The sequence below is a fragment of the Dama dama genome, chromosome 17 (genome assembly GCF_033118175.1).
Source record: "Dama dama isolate Ldn47 chromosome 17, ASM3311817v1, whole genome shotgun sequence".
Lineage (NCBI taxonomy): Eukaryota > Metazoa > Chordata > Mammalia > Artiodactyla > Cervidae > Dama > Dama dama.
In genome coordinates this window covers 66629028-66651210 of record NC_083697.1, presented here as the reverse complement: position 1 = coordinate 66651210, position 22183 = coordinate 66629028, and the positions used below count along the sequence as shown (strand labels likewise).

The 22183-nt window shown below is 37.6% G+C and overlaps 1 protein-coding gene across 1 annotated transcript in view; it reads left to right on the top strand.

The window, feature by feature from the left end:
• KCTD8 (potassium channel tetramerization domain containing 8) overlaps positions 1-15362 on the top strand; it is a 260362-nt gene extending 245000 nt beyond the window's left edge. Inside the window, exon 2 of the mRNA XM_061164669.1 lies at positions 14095-15362. Within this exon, the coding sequence (XP_061020652.1) occupies positions 14095-14555 (461 nt within the window). The 3' untranslated portion in view covers positions 14556-15362. The remainder of the gene's footprint in view (positions 1-14094) is intronic.
• Positions 15363-22183: the final 6821 nt, after the last annotated feature.

Here is a 22183-nt window from a genome sequence, read left to right as displayed (position 1 = left end):
TAGTGGTTCATAGAAGGAAGGAATCAATAGAGCAGTAGGGATAGCAATGATGAAGATGATGCTAAGACTTCAAATCTGTGTGATTCAGAAGATTGTGGTGCTTATATAAAAAAAAGACAAATAGAAACATCAGGGGAGGAACTTGTTTAAAGGGGAAAGAATAGTGAGGTCATTTGTCATTTGGGGGTTTATGGTATTTGAAGTTTAGGAGATGTCCAGAAAGCAGTTAAATCTAGTGCTAAAACTTTAAGGAATGGTCAGGTGCTAGAGATGTGTATGGAATCACTTATAGATAAGAGTTTGTGATTAAAAATATCACATATATATGATGTATGTGTGTATAGTTGGAGGGCTGGATGTGTGTGTGTGTGTGAGTGTGTGTGTGTAGAAATAGAAGAGTTTATTGTGGGAACAGATATGATGTCGTTAGAGGACTATAAACCTCATTGTGCAAATAATGGTTGATTTCTATAACTGGGCAAAACTTAGACTCAACATGATAACTATTTTCCCAAATCTTAAGGGCTAAGAGCTGGAAAAGAAATATGATGAGAGTTTGGCAGAGATTGCATTTTAGTAAAGAAATTAAGACCCTGTAATTCAGATCCAGAATCACCAAGTTATTAAGATAATACCATGCTCACTTGTATAAATGCCATAACTCAACATTGACAAGGGCCAGACATTAGACTAAATAGACTTGTATTAGTTTCCAATGGCTGTTGTTACAAATTTCCAAAAATGTGGTGGCTTAAAACAACAGAAATTTTATTCTCTCATAGTTGCAGAAGCCTGAAATCCAAAGTCGTTTCAGCAGGTTGAAATCAAGGTGATAGCCATGCTAAACTGCCTCCACAGGTTCAAGGGGAAAATCTGTTGCTTGCTTCTTGCAGCTTCTGGTGGTTGCCAGCATTCCTTGATTTGTAGCCACCTCCCTCCAATCTCTGACTCAGTGATCACCTTTCCTCCTCTTCCTGTGTGTGTATCACATCTCCCTCTACCTCCCTCTTGCAAGGATTCCTGTGATTGATTTAGAGTCCATCCAATAATCCAGAACAACTGCTAATACTTTGTCATATGAAGTAACATTTACAGTTTCCAGGAATTAGGACCTGGGGCCATGTTTCAGCCTACTCTAAGACTTTCTCATACATGTCTTTCCTTAAAGCAATTCTAGGAGAGGTGTACCATATTTTTAATCCTTCTTGAGCAGCATGGGAAAATGAATCTCAAAGACACATTTTGGCACATAGCTCGTAGTTGTCAGAACTTTACTTCAAGCACAGTTTTGCTGTTTAAAGGCTGAGCAATTTTTCATTGTCACACAACATTAAATTAAACCCTGCTGTGAGCATTTATGTTTCCCTTTTCCATTCACTGCCGTGATTCTGCACCGCACTGCTTCTATAACAGGTACACTTTCACACATCTCAAAGGGAAAAGAGGGGGCACTCACATTAAATAGCATGGCAGCTATAAGAAGTGGCATCTCGCTGGACATTGTTGGAAGAACTTGAAACCATTTATTGGTAGGAAGGCACTTGGATTCTGAAGAGATGTAACAAATAAAAATCCTCTTAAATGTGACTTTCTGCCTACAATCACTGCTACTGGAGCCCAAGGGTATTAGCCCGCTTTTTATTTTGCTCCCTCACAAACTCTGCTTCCCCTGATGTCATTGAGTTTTTGCTTTTAGTACCTTAACATCAGGCAAGGATAATTTACAGCCGTCACGGTCTTTTGTTCCTTTCAGTTTGTTGCACACAGCACACCGTATGTGCACCCCAACCTACATTCCCAGAGCTCCTCTTTGTCCTCCCTTGGCCATCAGATGTGTTGTTGAATACAACCTCTCAATCCTGTGTAGGTATGACCCACAGTTTACAGATGCAGAGCGGCATGAGTAGGCTTGTGTTCACAAATTTTTAAACCTGATGAAGTATCCCTCTTAGACAGTATGCGCCTGCGAAAAGGGAGGTAATGAGCAGGTGGCTACCTCAGCCTGTACAGAAAAAAAGTCAGACATTCATTAATAAGGTGTGGTAGATTTGGAGGTGGTGGGAACCTAGGAATGAATGAGTCTTAATTTCAGGATCCAGAAGGAGCCTGGGCATCTTTCTGAGCTCTTGTTTTTTAATTTTTATCACAAAATTTGGTACATGTGCCATGGAATACTAGCTCCCATAAGTGACATGGGAATATAGTTTCAAATGCAGACAGCTTGCAAGGTGTTGGTAACCATTCTGCATGTGATAGGCATTCTGAATGGACAAGTGAACACGTAATATCTTCTTTCCTAGACATCTGACTGCAAGCATCAGATACGATCACATTAGTATTGTTAGAATTCAATGCACAACAAAGACAGTTGGTTTTCCTTATTATATGCAGTTCCCAATGCTTTTTATTTCTCTTTAATAACCTCAAGGGATTAACATAGGTACCTTCTCAAAGGAAAATTTTCACTTACTACAAAGACTGTGAGGTCCTTCTTATGGATCACACTAAAAGTTCATATCTTTGCCCATGTCTTTTGTTTGTTTTTGTTATAACCAACGGGCTTAGTTATACTTGGGTTTATCTTTTTATTAGTTAAAACAAAGCAAAACTTCTTTAGGGATAAAAAATTCCCTATGAACTTAGACATTCTTAGTTAAATTATATGAATTTCACTTAATTCAATTTAACTGTTACTGAATAATTATGAGTCTTGTCATGATAGTGGTGCTCCAGGAAATACAAAGATAGAAAAGAATCTGTTCCATAGTGCTTAACATAGGTGGTGTGTGTGTGTGTCTGTGTGTGTGTGTGTGTGTCTGTGTTGAGGGGCAGAATCCAGACAGGCAATTTAAAATTAGTATGGAAATAACTATTATTTGAGACAAGATAAACCCAATAATTGGTAGATTCAAGCAAACTGCAAAGGGTCATTAAGAGAACAAGGATAACAAGAAGTCACTTCCAAATGGAAGAATGGAATGTTTGATGCTGAAAGCACTGTTGGGAATAGGCTTTGAAATGGTACTTCTCCTCTGAAGCAAGGAAGGAATGCAATCCAGAGGGGTCGAATAGGCATGGATAAAGCAAGACATTTACTAGGAATACATGTATTTTGGCCAATATATGTGGGACGTTACAAGATGGATTGTGATAATCATTTGAGTCACACTAAGAGTAGTTTCCAATGCCAAAATGTGGTACTGAGATTTGATTCTGTGTACATAGGAAATATTTAGAAGGTTTTTGTACACAGAATTAGACTTTGGGAATATTTATTTAGCAATGCTGTGGAGAATAGTTTGAAGTGGAGCTAAAGATGGAGTCCCTAAAAAGTAGTGAGAAGCCTGTTATAAGAGGTGAAAAATGGGAATAGATGAAGGGTTAGATTCAAGGGGCTTCCTTGGTGGCTCAGACGGTAAAGAATTCGCCTGCATTGCAGGAAACCTGGGTTTGATCCTTGGGTTGGGAAGATCCCCTGGAGAAGGGCATGGCTACCCACTCCAGGATTCTTGCCTGGAGAATCCCATGGACAGAGGACCCTAGTGGGCAACAGTCACAAAGAGCTGGACACAGCTGAGCAACTCACACTAACACTAGATTCAAAAGCCAGTTTTAATAGTAGAATTAACAAAACCTGGAAAACAATTGGAAATAAATGATGAATCCATCGAGTAGCCCAAGATTACTTGGATATCATCTACAGAAATAACTAACAGAAACAGATTTATAGAAATGGAGGAAGGTGACAAGATTACTTTTGAAACCTCCTCCAATATAAGTCTTACTACATTTGTATGTTCTCTTATGTTTTCCTAGTACTACATTACTTTTGCTTATTCACTCTATTAGTGTCTTTGATTCAGTGATGAATCACCCTCCTGAATGGAGCGTTACAAGGAAACTTAAGACATAGTCTCTGCTCTCATGGAAATAACAGTTGACCCTTGAACAATATAGGTTTGAACTGTGCGGGTCCACTTAAATGCAAAATTTTTATCCATGGTAAATACTGCTCCTACTGCTGGTCAGTCTCTTAGCCGTGTTCAGCTCTTTGCCATCCCATGGACTGTATGTAGCCCACCAGGCTCCTTTGTCCATGAGATTTCCCAGGCAAGAATACTGGAGTGGGTTTCCATTTCCTTCTCCAGGAGATCTCCCCAACCCAGGGATCTAACTCATGGCTCCTGCTTGGCAGGCAGATTCCTTACCACTGAGCCGCCTGGGAAGCCCATAATAAATACTGCCACTGCTACTCCACGGTCATTTAGGGGAGTATTTAGTAACATAAAGGGCTTCCCTGGTGGCTCAGACAGAAAAGAATCTGCCTGCAGTGTGGGAGACCTGGGTTCGATCCCTGGATTGGGAAGATCCCCTGGAGACAGGCATGGCAGCCCACTCCAGGATTCTTGCCTGGAGAATCCCAAGGACAGAGGAGCCTGGTGGGCTACAATCCACGGGGTTGCAAAGAGTCGGACACGACTGAGCGACTCAGCCCAAGCACATGTAGTAACATAAAATGTAGTGAATGCTAAGTACCAAACAAATGACATAGTCAGTACTAGTTACTTTAGAAATTCAGAGAAATGAATATAATTTTTTTTTTATTATTTTGGTTAAACAATTACTCTGATCAAGGCTTCACAACAGTCTAGAAAGGCACAGTTTGTGCCTTCAAGGCATTTACAATTTAAGCACTGGAAGACAGATTGTAGATAAAAAAGTATAGTAAAAAGTTAACAAGTACAAGGATTAACACAAGATTGGGTTAGTGGTCAATCATGTCCATATGAAAAAAAAGATCCACAATATATTTCTCTTTTCAATTACTCTTCTTTACTTTTCTCTTTTATTCACTTTCCTTCATAGAAGTGATCAAGTAATGATAGAAGAGATGATTAAAACATAAGAAATGTGTAAATTATTTTTATATAAAATTAGTTTTTATTCATTCAAACAGCCTTTTAGGTACAGCTGCATCACTGTGCTTCTCACACTCAGCCTGAATGATTGAATGACTAGGAACTCTGCGTGTGTGTGTCCTTGAAACTAACGCTGTGATGCCTGGTACATAATAGGTGCTCAACAAATGTTTATCAAATTGAAATGAAAATTTTTTCCTCTTTGGACTCAACTGCTTAATACTTAGAGGCCTGTGGTGCTCATATTTAAGATGGATTGGTTCATTCTGTTCAAGTACCACATAACCATTCACACACCATTGAGTTTAGAACTATTAAAAGGTAATTTCCCTTCTGGGAATTATGCCCGTTGTAGACACATTTTACATATTCAGTCTTTTTTATCATCAGTAGGCAGGTAAAGAGATTAAAATGAAAGATTTTTTTCAAGTGCACAGTTTTCCACATAGACTTCATTTTGAAATTCCTGTGTATTCTGAAAAAAAAATATGGAAGTCCTATTGAATGCACCTACACCCAACACTATTAGTCATGTGCCTTTTTTAAAGAAGAAAATATTAATGTTTGATTTCTGTACAACTCTATTCACCCAAATAACTTAGAAAAGCTACTATTTTTTCCTTTTTATATCAATGTAATAAAAGCCAATGGAATTAATTGAAAATGCCATTTTGTCCAATTTTACAAGTTTTGGCCCACTGTGATACATTCAGTGTATTTTGTTTAATGTAATGTTTTTACTATTACTTTTAATTCATACATTTTAATAACTCAAAGAGAGCTTTTGTGTTTTATTTTCTCATATAAGTTCCTTTTTGGACAAAACAATTTAATACTTAATAGTCTCTCAAATTTATTATAGAGAACTTTACAGCAAAATTGCTCCAACATCTGTTATCTCCTTTCTTATTGTAACCATATGACTAGGAATTACTGTTCTTATTTCATTTTTAATAGATAAAAACTGAGGCTTAGAGAAATAAGTGACTTGCCTGCGATTCATATGTTCATAGTTACTACCTGTGAAGCTAAAATTAGAATGGAATTATTTGGATTCCTCAATCAGTACTCTCAATATTCAGATAAGCAAATATGCCATACTGTAGCCAAATAACAATGAATATTTATTCTGTATATTAATAATAAACATTGCAAGCATTTACATATGCCAAGCACATCCTAAGTACTCTCTGTGTGCTAGCTCATTTAATCCTTGCTGCAACTCAAAGTTTAAACAGGAGCAGAGGCCCAAAGAAAGTAAATAACTTGACCAAGAAAGCACACCTAGTTAAGTCCTTGAACTAGAACGTGAGCCCAGCCAGTCAGCACTATGTTGCCTTAAGTGTCGTTCTCATCGCCAGCATTTCAGTGACAAGAATAGATTTAATGAAACAAATGTAAGTTGATATCTTCTAGAACTACACTTCCTATCAATGAATTTAGAGAAAGTTACCCTAGAATCCTGTAATTCTGTGAAGTACTTAAATAGAAGTTGAATTTGTTTCCCCATTCTAAAAGGTAATTTCTATTAATGGTAACTCTTTAATGTTTTATGATTAACATTCAATAGAGTTTTACTACATGGAAAGGTTCTTACTATTCATTATATAAATTAGAATCACAGAACTTTATCACATAAATGAACAGGGGCTAACAAGTATTAGATGATGTGAACAGCACCAAGTACTTGCCTAGCGAGGCTGAGACAAGCTTGGCCTCAGATCCTCCCCAGTGAAGAAAGGTGTGACTCTAATACAGGAGTATAATGTGTATTATGTGTGTGTGTGCATATGTGTCTTCGCTGCTTTTTTAAAAAATTAATTGTGGAGTGGTATGAACTAGGTAGCTGGCTTGCAGGTCTCTTAGGTAGAGCTCAACTCTCCTTGAAAGACAGTCAACTCCTGGATGAAAATCCTACTGTATTTAACGGCAAATAGCCAAATGAAAAGTGGAAGATTTACTTTTCCAAATACTTTTTGAAAAGTTTCTAACTGCACATATATATTGGACTTTTAAATAGCTAATTCCTTTTTAAAGTTAATTTTATTGTTCACTGATTTGTCACCTATTCTAGTAATTAAGTGAAGGAAGAAAGTCCAGCTCATTAAGTCATCAAATCATATTTAATTTTCTTTTTTTTATTCTTCTTTTCTTATACTAAGTCTGATTGGTGCTGTAATTCAGAGGGCAGAATGCTTTTAAGAAGATCACAGGTATATACTTGATTCTATTATTAGCAGAAGAGACAAAGAGAGGTTTCTGACAATCATGCGGTTCCTCTATATGCAGGACTTATTATTAAATTATTATTCATGTGCTTATTAAGGCATTTCAAGTGGCTTTGGATCATTGAATGGAATGATGTAAAGTTTTAAATTATCCCTGGAAGCATACAATTGCCAGGCATTCACAGAAAACTAAGCAACTAGAATAAATCATTATTCCCTTTTAATTCATTGATTTTTATTAAATTTCATGTCATAAAAATGCAAAAATCATTTTGTTATTATATCTTAGTCTCAATTTAAATCAACTAACTTATTGGTAATGACTTAAAGTGTGCTTAATTAAATAGAAATTATATAATATGTTATGCATCATCAAATATTCTAACATAAATCAAAAGGACACTATTACCCTTAATGATTTATGCAAAGAACTATGATAGTATTCTATACACTCAAAAGTGTGTTATTCAAAAAATTAAAAACAAAGCTACCATATGATGCAGTAATTTCACTCCTAGATATTTATCCCCCCAAAATGAAAGTACTAATTAGAAAAAGATAAATGCACCCCTATATTCACTGAATCATTATTTGCAAGAGCCAGGATATAGAAGGAACCTAAATGCCAATCAGTAGACAAATGGCTAAAGAAGATTTGGTGTGTATGGTTTATCTATCTATATACATATATGTATATAGACAGGTAAACACACATAATGGATAATTACTAAGCCATAAAAATAATAAAATTGTGCCATTTGTGATAATATGGATAGACATACAGAATGAAGCAGGGCAAAGGCTAATAGAGTTCTGCCAAGAAAACACACAGGTCATAGCAAACACACTCTTCCAACAACACAAGAGAAGACTCTGCACATGGACATCACCAGATAGTCGACACTGAAGTCAGAGTGATTATATTCTTTGCAGCCAAAGATGGAGAAGCTCTAAACAGTCAGTAAAAACTAGACCGGGAGCTGACTGTGGCTTGAATCAGAACTCCTTATTGCCAAATTCAGACTGAAACTGAAGAAAGTGGGGAAAACCACTAGACCACTCAGGTATGACCTAAATCAAATCCCTTATGACTATACAGTGGAAGTGAGAAATAGATTTAAGGGACTAGATCTGATAGACAGAGTGCCTGATGAAATATGGACAGAGGTTCGTGACATTGTACAGGAGACAGGGATCAAGACGATCCCCATGGAAAACAGATGCAAAAAGGCAAAATGGCTGTCTGAGGAAGCCTTACAAGTAGCTGTGAAAAGAAGAGAAGCAAAAAGCAAAGGATTAAAGGAAAGATATTCCCATTTGAATGCAGAGTTCCAAAGATAGCAAGGAGAGATAAGAAAGCCTTCCTCAGGATCAATGCAAAGAAATAGAGGAAAACAACAGAATGGGAAAGACTAGAGATCTCTTCAAGAAAAAAAAACAGAATGGAAAAGACTAGAGATCTCTTCAAGAAAATTAGAGACACCAAGGGAACATTTCATGCAAAGATGGGTTCGATAATGGACAAAATGTAATGGACCTAAGAGAAGCAGAAGATGTTAAGAAGAGGTGGCAAGAATACACAGAAGAACTGTACAAAAAGATCTTCATGACCCAGATAATCACGATGGTGTGATCACTCACCTAGAGCCAGACATCCTGGAATGTGAAGTCAAGTGGGCCTTAGGAAGCATCACTACGAACAAAGCTAGTGGAGGTGATGGAATTCCAGTTGAACTATTTCAAATCCTGAAAGATGGTGCTGTGAAAGTGCTGCGCTCACTATGCCAGCAAATTTGGGAAACTCAGCAGTGGCCATGGGACTGGAAAAGGTCAGTTTTCATTCCAATCCCAAAGAAAGGCAAGGCCAAAGGATGCTCAAACTACTGCACAATTGCACTCATCTCACACGCTAACAAAGTAATGCTTAAAATTCTCCAAGCCAGGCTTCAGCAGTATGTGAACAGTGAACTTCCAGATGTTCAAGCTGGTTTTAGAAAAGGCAGAGGAACCAGAGATCAAATTGCCAACATCCGCTGGATCATCAAAAAAGCAAGAGAGTTGCAGAAAAACATCTTTCTGCTTTATTGACTATGTCAAAGCCTTTGACTGTGTGGATCACAATAAACTGTGGAAAATTCTTCAAGAGATGGGAATACCAGACCACCTGACCTGCCTCTTGAGAAACCTGTATGCAGGTCAGGAAGCAACAATTAGAACTGGACATGGAACAACAGACTAGTTCCAAATAGGAAAAGGAGTATGTCAAGGCTGTATATTGTCACCCTGCTTATTTAACTTATATGCAGAGTACATCATGAGAAATGCTGGGCTGGAGGAAGCACAAGCTGGAATCAAGATTGCCGGGAGAAATATCAATAACCTCAGATATGAAGATGGCACCACCCTTATGGCAGAAAGTGAAGAGGAACTAAAGAGCCTCTTGATGAAAGTGAAAGAGGAGAGTGAAAAAGTTGGCTTAAAGCTTGACATTCAGAAAACTAAGATCATGGCATCTGGTCCCATCACTTCATGGTAAATAGATGGGCAAACAGTGGAAACAGTGGCTGACTTTGTCTTGGGGGACTCCAAAATCACTGCAGATGGTGATTGCAGCCATGAAATTAAAAGCCGCTTACTCTTTGGAAGAAAAGTTATGACCAACCTAGATAGCATATTAAAAATCAGAGACATTAGTTTGCCAACAAAGGTCCATCTAGTCAAGGCTCTGGTTTTTCCATTGGTCATGTATGGATGTGAGAGTTGGAGTATACAGAAAGCTGAGCGCCGAAGAATTGATGCTTTTGAACTGTGGTGTTGGAGAAGACTCTTGAGAGTCCCTTGGACTGCAAGGAGATCCAACCAGTCCATCCTAAAGGAGATCATTCCTGGGTGTTCATTGGAAGGACTGATGCTGAAGCTGAAACTCCAGTACTTTGGCCAGCTCATGCGAAGAGTTGACTCATTGTAGAAGACCCTGATGCTGGAAGGGATTGGGGGCAGGAGGAGAAGGGGACGACAGAGGATGAGATGGCTGGATGGCATCACCGACTCGATGGACGTGGGTTTGAGTAAACTCCAGGAGTTGGTGATGGACAGGGAGGCCTGGCGTGCTGCGGTCCATGGGGTCACAAAGAGTCAACACGACTGAGCGACTGAATTGAACTGAAAGGGTATTCTGCTAACAGAAATAATCTGAGAGAGAAGTACAAATAGTATATGATTTAATTTACATTTGGAATCTTAAAAAAAAGAAATGAATGAACAACAAAACAGAAACATAGTCATAGATAAGGGGCACAAACTGGTGTTTTCCAGAGGAGCCAGGGATGGGGAAGGGAAAGATACAGATGAGTGAGATTAAGAAGTACACATTCCCAGTTGCAAAATGTATGTCAAAGGTATGTAATGCACAGTGTGGGGAATATAGTCAGTAATTCTGTAATATCTTTATATGGTGACACATGATATATAGACTTACTGTGATGACCATTTTGAAATGTAATGGAATATTGAATCACTATGTTGTATAACAGGAACTAACATAGTGCTGTAGATAGTTACACTTCAAAAACAAACTAAAAAGTGTGGACAAAATAAAGTTATGCATTTTCTGTTAAGTGAACATCTGATCCTAATTTGTGTCTTGATTAGGAGTCTACCTTGCCAAAGGTAGCTTATGAATTAGGAGGGATGAGAAATAAAAGTGTATATTTATTAATTCTTGTTAATATCTGTACCTATTCTAAGTTCTTTTTTGAGAAAAAGGTGCTTTTGAGACCATAGAAAATTCAGGTTTCCATCTCCATTTTTTTTTCATGGAGTTCAAAGTCTACAGTGGAAGATATTCTAAAGTGCCTCATGAATTTTAAACACTTAATGTTATGGAATACCATAAAATAGCCTGTGGGCTTCACTAGAGCACCCATCGCATGCCTCCTCTAGATCCCAAGCTGGCACATCATGGTGCTCAGTAAATTCTGTTGGCTAAACTAATCAATGCCTTCTTCAAAGAAATCTTCCTTGAGCTTCCATCTTACACTTCAGACAAGAGCAATCCATTTCCAGCGTACATATATTGCATTCTACTGTACTGTGAAGCCTGCATTTGTGTGTGTATATTTTGGGGAGTATTCTTCCATGGATAACTATTAATACCATTAAGAACAATAACTGTATCTAATTTATTTAGTTAACAATGGACTTCATATGGCATCACCGATTCAATGGACATGAACCTGGGCAAACTCTGGGAGATGGCAAGGGACAGGGAGGCCTGAAGTGCTGCAGTCCATTGGGTTGCAAAGAGCGGGACATGACTTGGTGTCTGAACACATGGACTTCATGACCTCTGTGTTCCTCCTGGCCTATCTCATTGAACATTGTTCCCCAGTGAATCAAAACAGAATGAACCATTTGCTTTAGTGGTACGTGGTATCTCTGTACTGTCTTCCTCTCTGATGTTACTACCTTTCTGCCGAGCTATCTCTATTTAATGCTCTATCCCCTGCCTATTAACAGGAAATGACTTCTCACTACTCATTAATTCTTAAACATAAATTGGCTTTCCCAGCTCTTTGCAGTTTAACCGTTTAGTCATCATTGGGAATGAAAATCTTAGATTCCTCTGTGGAGGTTTCTGGTTAAAATAACACACAAGTTTGGTAAACATGTTAAAACCCTTTGTTTATATTCTACATTTTACCAGGCTACTGGGCATTATGCTAGCTTGGGATTACATTCCACCATTAAGAGAATTAGATAAACAGATACTGTACTTTCTTTACCACTCTGACTGCCATTTAAATACATACATACATCCCGATCCCTCTGGGTCTTCCCAGTGCACCAGTCCTGAGCACTTGTCTCATGCATCCAGCCTGGACTGGCGATCTGTTTCACACTTGATAATATACATGTTTCGATGCTGTTCTCTCAGATCATCCCACCCTCGCCTTAGGGAGGTGGGAGGGGGGTTCAGGATGGGGAACATGTGTAAATCCGTGGCTGATTCATTCAATGTATGGCAAAAACCACTACAATATGGTAAAGTAATTAGCCTTCAGCTAATAAAAATAAATGAAAAATACATACATACATACATACATACATACAAACCATTCAGTCAGCACACAAAATCTCCAGAGATGGACCTGTACATCTGTACATTAAAAAAATTGCAATGATGTACTCTCATTGTTGAGAATTACTGTCCTAGACCTTTTTGTGTGTGTATATGTGGGTGTGTGTGGGGTGTGTGTGTTTATTACTCAGTCATGTCTGACTCTTTGTGACCCCATGGACTGTAACCTGCCAGGCTCTTCTGTCCATGGAACTCTCCCAGCAAGAATATTGGAGTGGGTTGCCATTCCCTTTTCTGGGGGATCATCCCGATCCAGGGATCGAACCCGAGTGTCCTGTCTTTGTAGGTGGGTTCTTTACCACTGAGCCACCAGGGCAGCCTTCCAAAAGGTTCTAAAGCTTTTAAAAATCTTTGCTCCCTCTCAACTAAATGTCTCAATGTGTTTTCTTCTAATTTTAAATAGGGAAATTGGTGATAGCTGGTGGGCTGGTCTGTGGGGTCGCACAGAGTCGGACACGACTGAAGCGACTTAGCAGCAGCAGCACGTAGTGGGTATTTTTATGAAAAGTGCTTTTATTGGTTTGTTTCCTCACCCTTCTAAGTACTATAGACTATTCATGTAGGTTATTAATTCATATATATTAGACTGAAGAAACCCTCAGAACCTTAACTGCATGTCAAAATCACCTGAATCTATTAAATGACCCAATGAGCAGGTAGCATCGAGCGGGACATCTGGGGTTAAGATCAAGGCATCAATAATCCATGCTTTCCAGGTAATTCCATATGTGGCTAAGGTTGAGACCCAATGAATCCGACCAGTTATTCTCAACTCTGGCTGCAGAGTAGAATCCGGTATGCAACTGTTTAAAATACTGATGCCTTTCAATTATGGTTCAGATAACTTGTGCATAAATGTTGAATACAAGACAAAAACATTTGGGTAACTTATATTTCTGAATGATTGGGCTCCAGTTAAACCAAAGTTTTATTATAGTTCTGGGTATGTGGTGATGTTCAATAAATGTTAGATGGAGATCCTAATCCCACAGCAGAGTCAAGGAGAATAAAACATGCCCCCTGTTGGAACTAAACTGTTTGTGTATTTGAAATAATTATCTTGGCAAACTATCATTTTCTGAAAGTTGTCCTCCTAGGTAATTTACCTCAAATGGTGAGCCTTGTGCTTTAAGAGAATACTATATTTCAACTATATTTTTCAGCATAATATTAGGTACCTATATATCTTATAGTACTTTCATGATTCTCCCCAAGAAAGTAGACAGGAAACAAGATTAAGAGATGGAGGATAAGATTTAAACCAGTTTCCCTCTTGGAAGCATAAATGATGCTATTGCACTTCCGGGCCTGGAGAATACTGTTTTGTAAAATAGAGCCATGGTACTTTCTGCATTATGATGGTGAATTATTTATACACGCAAAGGACAACTAATGCCCTTAGCTAAAACAGAAATGAACTAACTGTTCAATAAAACAGTTATGGGATTAGCAAAATATTTATATGTGATATCTTTTTCAGATTGTAGGAACTAGTAACTAAAAATAACAAAAAATCATTTTTTTTTTTTTTTAGCATGAAGTTATAGATGATCTGTTATGGGATAAATGCTCATCAAGCAAACCTCTCAAATTTAATTGTTATTAATAATTAATCAGCAAATTGCATGCCTCAGTGTACATTAACTATACTAGGTGTTGGATTTAATTCCTCAAATACAAATTAGGGAAGCAGACCACATTTTTCTTTAATGTTTGTGGTTGAAAATAAAAAGTATATATATAAAGCTTATTTAATCTGACCTTCCCACTTCTTACTCAGTTTTCCTACTTGTTTTTTCCTTTCTAGGACCCCCTCAGAAAATAGTGTCCCCTAAACAAGAACACGAAGACAGGAAGCAGGACAAAGTCACGGATAAAGGAAGCGAGAGCGGGACTTCCTGCAACGAGCTCTCCACTTCCAGCTGCGACAGCCACTCGGAGGCGAGCACGCCCCAGGACAACGCCCCCGGTGCCCAGCAGGCGAGCGCTCACCAGCCCAACACCTTGACTTTGGATCGTCCTTCCAAAAAAGCGCCTGTGCAGTGGATGCCCCCACCAGACAAACGCAGAAACAGCGAACTCTTTCAGACGCTCATCAGCAAGTCCCGGGAAACCAATCTTTCCAAAAAGAAAGTCTGCGAGAAGCTGAGTGTGGAAGAAGAAATGAAAAAGTGTATCCAGGATTTTAAAAAAATCCACATTCCAGATTACTTCCCAGAGCGCAAGCGCCAGTGGCAGTCGGAACTGTTGCAGAAATACGGGTTATAGTGACGGTCGCCTCGCCGCGGGGTTTCAGTGACCTTCAGTGTTTACCGGTGTTTCCGCCTGACTGTGTGCTGACGGCGGCCAGTGCGATTCTTGCTGCTCTTCCTTTTTGTGAACAGTGGATGTGGGACAGTATTTTCTTTCATTCTTTCTGTTGTTGTTGTTTTTAGAAATATTTCAAAAAAGAAAACTAATAAATATTCAATCAAATGGTGTTCCTGATTCAAAAAATTTTGCGAGAATGAAAGTAAAATATGCATGATCAAGAAGCTTAGAATCTTGATTTTTGAACTGTGGTCAACTGGCTATGTTTGTCATTTTGTAACTCACCAAAAACAAATCATCATATCACTCCAAATAAAGTGACAATACGGATGAAGCAACATCACGTAAAATGTTTTTGGGACCCAAATCCAAAACTGTTTAAATGTTAATGCAATAAAACAAGTATTATTTTTGCATGAGCACAATATTACAAATAAATCACAAGACATAGGAAGATCTGTTTGTTGCTTGGAAAGAAATAATTATGAAAAAATAGCAAAAAAAATATGGTTCAGACAAAGCCTATAAATGTAAGCTAAGAGATTGAATTTTATTTGTTCTGGATCTGTGATATTTTTTGTGTATGTGTATGGTGTTCTGTATGTTAAGATGGTGTAAATATGCCTTATGATCTTGTGTTATGGCACTGACATTCATCTATTAATGCTAGTTATGATTATTTCTGTGAAATGAATCCTTACATCAGGCTGTGAAAATTGGCATAATAATTCTCTGAAAGATCTTACTCTCATGTTAATCACAATAATTGAGGGAAAAGGTGAAGAGCTCTATGTATTTATTAAAAAAGGAAATATATATTAGAATTTCTTGATCTCTATTGACTCTTCTTTTAAAATATTCAGTTGTTACATCGTCTTCAGTTTTCCTTTAAAACTCCAAACTGGAGAATGATATGTTCAAACTTAATGTTGACAAGTTAGAGACTTATAATTCAAAATGGAGGTAGAGTCAAATTCAGATAGCTTTGGTATTGATTAATAAACCCTTAGCCTGCAAGAGAAAAAGATTTCATCTGAGGATGCACTAAAATTTTATTTTAGCTGACAACTGGATTGAAAGCCTCCCTAAATACAATTGGGAAGTTGCTGCTTGCAAATTATGGGACAAAAATGTCAACAGGAAGCTAAAAGTTCAGCCTGAATGACAAGAGCTTTCTTCCTGATTGCCTATTTGAAAATAATCTTTCTTATCATTAGCCACACAATTTTTGCCTCACCATGTCCACAGAAAAAAATATATGATATCCCAAAATTTCGCTAAAGAATAGGCACCAGGAGGACAAAATTATCTCTCATAATCAGAGCTCAATCTCCTCTGTGGTTAGTTGAAATAAAAATTGAGCAGCACTTGTAGTATCATTTCTTCAAGGGTAATATTGGAAGATAAGCATTATTAACTCAAAATTTAAAACTGATGTTCATTTTTGGATGTAGTTTTAGATTTCTCACTCCTCTATTACATAAAATACCATTCACAGTGGACTATTAAAGAAAACCCAAATGCATGATTTGCCTTGAATAACCTATCAGGTTTTAGTGAAAGAGCTACTCTTAAATTCTGCATTTCATTTTGGGAAGGTTGGCAGTCCCACCCACTAAGTTGGCTAAGTGTAGCTGCAACACACTGGTTAAAAGGACAGAGCTTATGGTTAGGTTGTTACTGTTCAAATCCCATCTCTATCACTACCACTAATGTGACCTTAGGGATAACAGGGATATTCATAACATGATAGAGAAGATTTAAATCAGGTAATTGAAGTAAAGCATCGCCACCCCTCCTGGAGATGAAGGAGAAAAACAGGTAGTGGGCTTACTAGAATCTTTGGAGCCAGTACTGTCAGATGGAAAATTTCTAATAGAGAGGAGTAAGCTGTTCAATAAGAACTATAGTCTCTAAGGAGTCATGGTCACTTCCAAAGATGCCTCCCAAAGCAAAGACAAAGGGGATAGGTTATCCTAGCTTCCCACATTTCAATTCCCACCAAAACTTTCCATTTTCCGAACATGAATACAAGCAGTTGGTAAATGAGCTTTGGAAATGCATTTCAGTAGAGGTGATCCCACTATGATAGAAAGCCCAGCACTGAAGGGCAGAGAGTAGATATGAAGAATACCTCACACCCTCCTCTATTATTTCCAACACAAATTTTCAAATAGAATTGCAGTGATAAGAATCTGGTAGATGAGAACTATTTCAGATCTTCCTATCTCTACCACAAGATATGTGATTCCCATAAGATTGCCTACCCTTAAAGTCCTTCTTAGAAAATTAGAACCTATTTCCTTAATAGTCTACTGAGCTCCAAGCATTTGGCTCAAAGGTTAACAACATACTCAAGAAATACAAATTACTAGCCACTGCCCTTGGGAAGAAGCTTATGGTCTGATTCTCCTATACTATTATGTTTTCACCAGAAACTACTTCCTGTCTTGTCCCAGTTGGGGCTACAAGAGTATCAAGGGAGGAAGCTAGAATGAAAACTCTTCTTTGAGAAAAAGGAGACTCCAAAATTTAAAGATGGCTTAGACTAAAGCTACTACATAAAACTTTACCAAAATATCAGTAGATAAAATCTAGAAGGTTGCCAAAAGTCAGAAAACCTGGAAGCAGGCACTGAATTTGAATATTTTTAGAGAATAAATGCATTTTGATGCTCATATGATGTTCCTTTGACACTCAATTGGTATCAAAAAATACTGTTTGATATACAGGATTTCAATTTTGAGTAGATGTACTTTCCCTATTTTTTTCACTCAGTATACCCCAAAACCCTAGACATTATATGTGAACACTCTTAAGAGACTCTGAAAGGCTGATAAAAGAGGGAAAGCTGACTAGAGGCGTTAGGACCCAAAGAACAGCATATTGTTGGAGTTTCTTGGGTTTTCTTTTTGCCTATTTATAGCTGAAGAAGCTGGAACACAGAAAAACTAACAGGTGCGGGAAAAAAAAGCATCAACAAAAGCCTGCTTTCTCTAACCAAAAGGCCAGAGAAGGTGCAACCCAGCAGTTAGGTAATAATGGCTGTCCTGTGTTAGGTTGGTAGACACAATTTTATTGCATAATCATTTTAAGGCTTGATTCACAGCAAAATTGAGAGGAAGGTACTGAAATTTCCCATATATTCCTTACCCTCCAAAATGAATAGCTTCCTCCAATATCAACATCCCCCACCAGAGGGGTACATTGTTATAATTGATGAACATACATCGGTGCATCATTCTCACCCAAAGTCCATAGTTTATATTATTATTCACTCTTGATATTTTACATTCTATGAGCTTGGATAAATGCATAATGACACACATCCATCATTACAGTACCATAGAGAGTATTTTCTCTTTACCCTAATCATTCATGTTCTGCTTGTTCATTTTTCATCCCGCACTCAACCACTGGAAACTGCTGTTCTTTTTACATGTGCATGCTGTTATCTTTTTCAGAAGATTATATAGTTGGAATCATGCTATACATAGTATTCCCAGATTGGCTTCTTTTGCTTAGTATGCATTTAAGGTTCCTCCATGTCTTATCATTGCTTGACGTCTCTCTCTCTCTTTTAGTGCTGAATAATATCTCCTTGTCTGGATTTACCACAGTTTATTAATCATTCATCTACTAAAGGGCAACTTGTTTCCTTCGAAGTTATGGCAACAGTGAATAAAGTTCATATGTTATCTTCTAGGGATTTATAGTTTTGCATTCTGCATTCAGGTCTGTGACCAGTTTTGAATTAATATTCATTATGGGTGTAAGGTCTGTGTTCAGATTCATTTTTTGCATGTGGACATCTAGTTGTTTTAGGACCATTTGCTCCACTGTGTTGCCTTTTCTTTTTTGTCAGAGATCAGTTGACTATAGTTATATGGGTCTGCTTAGGGGAATCTATATTTTATTTGACTGATATTTTTCTTTTTTTTTTTAATGAGGATCACATTTTCTTAATTACTGTAGCCTCTGTGCTAAATCTTGAAGGTGGACAGCATCAGTCCTCTAACGTTGTTATTCTCTGTTAGTATTGTATTGGCTATTTTCAGTCTTTTTCCTCTTTCTATAAACTGTATAAGCAGTTTGTTTATATCCACAAAAATAGTTACTGAGATTTTTATTGAAATTGCATTGAATATATAGATCAAGTTGAGAACTGACATCTTGAGAATATTGAGTCTTACTATTCATGGACATGGAATACATCTCCATTTATTTTGTTATTAGTTGATTCAATTCACCAGAGTTTTGTAGTTTTCTTTATATTGAGCTTGTAAACATTTGTTAGATTTATTCCTAAGCATTTCATTTTAGGGAGTGCTAATGTTAATAGAATTCCAGTTGAGCTATTTCAAATCCTGAAAGATGATGCTGTGAAAGTGCTGCACTCAATATGCCAGCAAATTTGGAAAACTCAGCAGTGGCCACAGGACTGGAAAAGGTCTGTTTTCATTCCAATCCCAAAGAAAGGCAATGCCAAAGAATGTTCAAACTACCACACAATTGCACACATCTCAAACACTAATGAAGTAATGCTCAAAATTCTCCAAGCCAGGCTTCAGCAATAGGTGAACCGTGAACTTTCAGATGTTCAAGCTGGTTTTAGAAAAGGCAGAGGAACCAGAGATCAAATTGTCAACATCCGCTGAATCATCAAAAAAGCAAGAGAGTTCCAGAAAAACACCTATTTCTGCTTTATTGACTATGCCAAAGCCTTTGACTGTGTGGATCACAATAAACTGTGAAAAATTCTGAAAGAGATGGGAATACCAGGCCTCTTGAGAAACCTGCATGCAGGTCAGGAAGCAACAGTTAGAACTGGACATGGGACAACAGACTGGTTCCAAATAGGAAAAGGAGTACGTCAAGGCTGTATATTGTCACCCTGCTTATTTAACTTATATGCAGAGTACATCATGAGAAACACTGCGCTGGATGAAGCACAAGCTGGAATCCAGACTGCTGGGAGAAATATCAATAACCTCAGATATGCAGATGACACCACCCTTATGGCAGAAAGTGAAGAGGAACTAAAAAGCCTCTTGATGAAAGTGAAAGAGGAGAGTGGAAAAATTGGGTTAAAGCTCAACATTCAGAAAACTAAGATCATGGCATCTGGTCCCATCACTTCATGGCAAATAGATGGGGAAACAGTGGAAACAGTGTCAGACTTTATTTTTCTGGGCTCCAAAATCACTGCAGATGGTGATTGCAGCCATGAAATTAAAAGATGCTTACTCCTTGGAAGGAAAGTTATGACCAACCTAGATAGTATATTAAAAAGCAGAGACATTACTTTGCCAACAAAGGTCCATCTAGTCAAGGCTATGGTTTTTCCATTGGTCATGTATGGATGTGAGAGTTGGACTGTGAAGAAAGCTGAGCGCCGAAGAATTGATGCTTTTGAACTGTGGTGTTGGAGAAGACTCTTGAGAGTCCCTTGCAAGGAGATCCAACCAGTCCATCCTAGAGGAGATAAGTCCTGGGTGTTCATTGGAAGAAATGATGCTGAAACTGAAACTCCAGTACTTTGGCCACCTGATGTGAAGAGTTGACTCATTGGAAAAGACCCTGATTCTGGGGCGGATTGGGGGCAGGAGGAGAAGGGGAGGATAGAGAATGAGATGGTTGGATGGCATCACCAACTCGATGGACTTGAGTTCGGGTAAACCTCAGCAGTTGGGAATGGACAGGGAGGCCTGGCGTGCTGCAGTTCATGGGGTCATAAAGAGTCAGACATGACTGAGCGACTGAACTGAACTGAACTGAATGTTAATGATAGTGTGTGTTTAATTTCAAATTCAAGAAAAAAATTTCAAATTCCACTGTTTGATGATGTTGTAATACAGCCCCTACTTTTTGAAGAATAAAGTCTAAAAACTTTCGTATCACATTATAGGTCCTCAATAAAGTGGATCCATATCAATTTACCTTTGTCTGGCAAAAGACCACTTCCAGAATTTAGTGGCTTATAAACAGCAACAATTTATCAGCTTATGATTCCAAGAATTGGCAATTTGGACTGAAATCAGCTGGGCTGTTCTCCCACTGATCTCACCTGGGCTTACTCACCTGGACAATCGACTGATAATTTGTCAGGTATCAAGTAATCTGTAATAGTCTCATTCCATATTTGACATTGACAGGTTTCATCAAGTTGTCTTAGTCTTCTACCCCTCCTCTCCAGAAATCTAGCTCAGATTTGTTCACATGATGGTTCCCAAAATGTCAGACAAGAAGTAGCAGGGATCTGGAGCCCTGGCTGCAAACGCATACAACATCACTTACTCTGCCTTCTTTTGGCCAAAGCAAGTTACTTTAAATGCAAGTGATATGGAAATACACTCCTCTTGGGAGTGTGTATTCCTCTTCATGGAAGAAACAAGGAATCCGTGACCATTTGTAATCTACTATAGAACAAATCCATTTTTTTCAGATTCACAGCTAGAAGCCAACAGCACCCCATTTACTAGTTATTTAAAAGTAAAAGACTTTAAATAAATATTTTACTTATATTTACATAATAAAATTATTTAAATATTTTATTACAATTTAATTAGAATAAGTCTTTTAAATAAAATTAGTTAAAAGGCTCTATCTGCACCCTGAAGTCACCTTCCCCCACAAAATACACAAAAACTTTTTCATTCACATTTGAAATCTTTCCCATATTGCACATTTCAATTTAAATAGCAACTACTCTCCAAAGCTTTTTTTAATCCCTCAATAGAGAATTATTAATCATTCCATTCTCAGAAATATCAGATCACTCTAAAACTATTTGTCTTTCTCTACATATTATTTGTGTTTTATGATATATAAGAGTAATGATAGACATTTGTGTTTTCCATTTATTTGAAAGATTTTTTTTAACATAGGTTAAGATCTTATTTTTTTTTCTATGAGGAGAAACAATACCTAGACAACTTCTGGCACACGGTAGGTATGAATGACTTTGGCAAAAGAGTAAACATTCTTTTTAATGTAATAATCTCCTAAACAACCTTTCATAGATACTCTTCCTGCCTAACTAGGCTTGCTGAAAGCTCCTTTACCTTTTCAGGCCAAATCTCACTCATTAGTCCTACATTACTGATCCCTCATGAGAGGTTACTCAAAGATTAATTTAAAAATATTTCATAGTTTATTACAATTTTGATAAGTATGCTTTAAGCATCTCCAGCTAGAGATCTAGTCACTTTTGGCATAAAGTAAACATAACCTGTGACCTTGTATACTAATGATTTTAGTATAGGTTAGTTAAGCAAGATTACCAGAAATAGTTATGCTCATTGAAAAAGGATGCCATTTCGAAGATATGCTTATAAACCTTTAAAAATAAATCTATTTTTTTGCAACTTTTTTTCTCCCTTTCTATTCTTTAGTCCCCAAAGCATTCTCTTTGAAGTGCGACATACAGAGGCTCAAGGAATCACACAACTACAGGGGTGAAAGACTCTTGTAAGTCAGGTAAAATTTCTATGTAAATGAATTCAAAGTGATTCATGCCTACTTCAAGGGTGTCTACTATGGGCAAAGCATTTTACCAAGTGTATTAAAGACACAGCAGTGAATAA